The 2,696-nt window shown below is 44.7% G+C and overlaps 1 protein-coding gene across 1 annotated transcript; it reads right to left on the reverse strand.

Moving 5' to 3' along the window:
- Nucleotides 1-1,115: 1,115 nt before the first annotated feature.
- LOC103735877 (olfactory receptor 151) lies at nucleotides 1,116-2,048 on the reverse strand. The gene has a single exon (XM_008835272.1). It carries the CDS (start codon nucleotides 2,046-2,048, stop codon nucleotides 1,116-1,118), a length of 933 nt encoding a protein of 310 aa, XP_008833494.1.
- Between the last annotated feature and the right edge of the window lie 648 nt (nucleotides 2,049-2,696).

The raw sequence follows: 2,696 nt of genomic DNA on the forward strand, positions 1-2,696 counted from the left end.
GGAGCTACAGGTGGTTGTAGCTGCCATGTGGGTGCTGGGAACTGAACCTAGGTCCTCTGCAAGAGCAGCCAGTGTTCTTAACTGTTGAGTCATTTCTCCAGCCTCCCCCCTCCTTTTTTTAAGACAGGGTCTTCTTATAGCCCCAGCTGACCTAGAACTCCTTCTGTGAACCAGGCTGGCTTTGAACTCACAGAGAATCACCTACTACTGCCTCCTGAGTTCTGAGATTAAAAGCATGCGCCACCAGGCTTGGTACTACTAGCTGAGTTTTATAGCTATGGAGAATTCACAATGCCAGAAACTTTGTAAAGCTTTCACATCTTAGCATGAGCTCACCCACTATTAGCACATGAAACTATTTTCAGTGTTAGCTACACTTCTACAATTGGCCTGTTGAGTTTGACATGGAATAGTTGTTAGTACTTTGGGTTTTTTAGATTTAGCAGATGTCCTTCTGTTACTCCTTCACAGGTGCTAATACCATCAGCATCCATCAATAGATTAATTCATTCATGAAGTCAGAGCTTTCATGACACAATCATGTCTTCAAAGCTTGCAGCTGCCTACTAAACCCCCAGTACATAAACTTATGAAGACATTTCGTATTCAAACCTTAACGGTTATAAGGGATAGCATGTAAAATATCCTATTGATATTCTTGGGGAGGAGTAAGTTGAGAGAAGGGAAAAGAAGAAGTCTAGATGAGAAAGGGACCAGATATCACGTTTTTGTTACTTTTAAAAAATCTTCATTCTGATGTGTTGATCTAATGCAAAAAATGTCAAGCTGAATTAACAATTTCCATATTGAAAGTAGTAAGGCCATGGATGACTCAATATCTCTGCTGATACTTAGTTTAAGTTAAAATAAAGACAGTAACTGTTAAACCCAGGACTCACGAAGGAGGAAATGAATTCCAACCGAAAGAAAGACGACTCTGAAAATGAGTAGTAACAGATAGAAATGAGAGTGCGGATGGAGGGAAGGAAGGGGAAAGAAGTGGATAAGGCATGCACCCAGCTATGGAGAGAAGTGAGAGGCCTTGAGAGGGTGTCACAAAGGTGTCTGTACCACTTACCACTCCATGTAAGAACATGGAGAAAGAAGGCCAATAATTACATCAAGAGTTTTCTGCTCAGTGTTCTGTCCAGGGCAGCCTTCACCTCCTTGTTTCTCAGGCTGTAGATCAGGGGGTTGAGCATGGGGATCACTGTGGTGTAGAACACAGAAGCCACATTCTCCTGGGCCAGGGAACTAGCCGTGGAAGGCTTTAAGTACATGAATGCAGTGGATCCGTAGAACAACCCCACAGCTGCAAAGTGGGAGCTGCAGGTGCTGAAGGCTTTGGACCTGCCCTCAGAGGAGCTGATGCGAAGGATGCTGGACAGGATGAATGCATAGGAAACCAGGACTGTTAAACTGGTGACTACAATGTTGAATCCAGCTAAAAAAAATACAGTCATATCCACATCATAGGTGCTAGAGCAGGAGAGCTTCATGAGGGGGAGGATGTCACAGAAGTAATGGCTGATGAGGGCCTCACAATAGTGCAGTTTTAACATGAGTCCAGTCTCTATTGTTGAGCCAATGAACCCCATGGCATAGACCAGAGCCACCAGCAGGGAGCAGAGTACAAGAGACATGATGATGTTGTAAAGCAAGGGTTGGCAGATGGCCACATAGCGGTCATAGGCCATCACTGTGAGCATGTAGCACTCAGCAATGACGAAAAGAAGGAAGAAGTAGAGCTGAGTCATGCATCCCACATAGGAGATGCGGTTTTCTTGGGACACAAAGTTGATGAGCATCTTAGGGGTAATGGCAGAGGAGTAGCAGAGATCCACGAATGACAAGTTGCTGAGGAAGAAGTACATGGGGGTGTGGAGCTGTGTGTTGAGAGAAATCAAGGTGATCATGCCCAGGTTCCCCACCATGGTAACCAGGTAGATCCCCAGGAAGAGGAGGAAGAGGAGCAGCTGCAGCTCTGGCCTCTTAGTTAACCCCTTGAGAATGAACTCTGTCACTGTGGATTGGTTTTCTGTAGTCATTGTGTCTGGTTGGGAGGCCTGTGGGATGGGAGAGAGGGAGCTGGTGAGATGTTGCCCTTGTTATGCTTGGGGAAGCTGGTTTATGCATTTGACACCTGCTGAGCTACCCTGGTTATGGCAGATGCATCTTCCCCTCACAGTTGCTGTTTGCTGACACGAGGAGCAGCCTGTAAGCATTTCAGAAATCTTGAAGATAAGAGGACCAGGTGAAGGTTTGTATTTCTCACCTGTTTCACAAATGCCCCATTCCTGTGGCTCTGGGCCAGCATCATCACATTCAAATAACTTTCTTACACAGGCAAATTTTCAGATTTTATCCTAAGGGCATGAAATAAAAGTCTATTTTGGAGGCCAACAATCTGTATTTCATCAGTGTCTCTATAGATGCTGACGCCTCCATTCTGTAACTAATATAGGATATTTTTCATACTTATATCTGGAAATGAAACTTGCTTCAAAAGTGGATTTTCAGTCAGGCAAGGTGGCACATGCTTTTAATCCCAGCTCTTTCGAGGCAGAGGCTGGTGGATATCTGTGAGTTCAAGGTCAGCCTGGTCTACCTGTTGAGTTCTTGATCAGCTAGCACTGTATAATGAGACCCTGTCTCAGGAAAAATAGTGGAATTTCCATGACAGCTATGCAATTTCT

The sequence above is a fragment of the Nannospalax galili genome, unplaced genomic scaffold, assembly GCF_000622305.1.
Source record: "Nannospalax galili isolate Female #2095 unplaced genomic scaffold, S.galili_v1.0 scaffold690, whole genome shotgun sequence".
Taxonomy (NCBI): Eukaryota; Metazoa; Chordata; class Mammalia; order Rodentia; family Spalacidae; genus Nannospalax; species Nannospalax galili.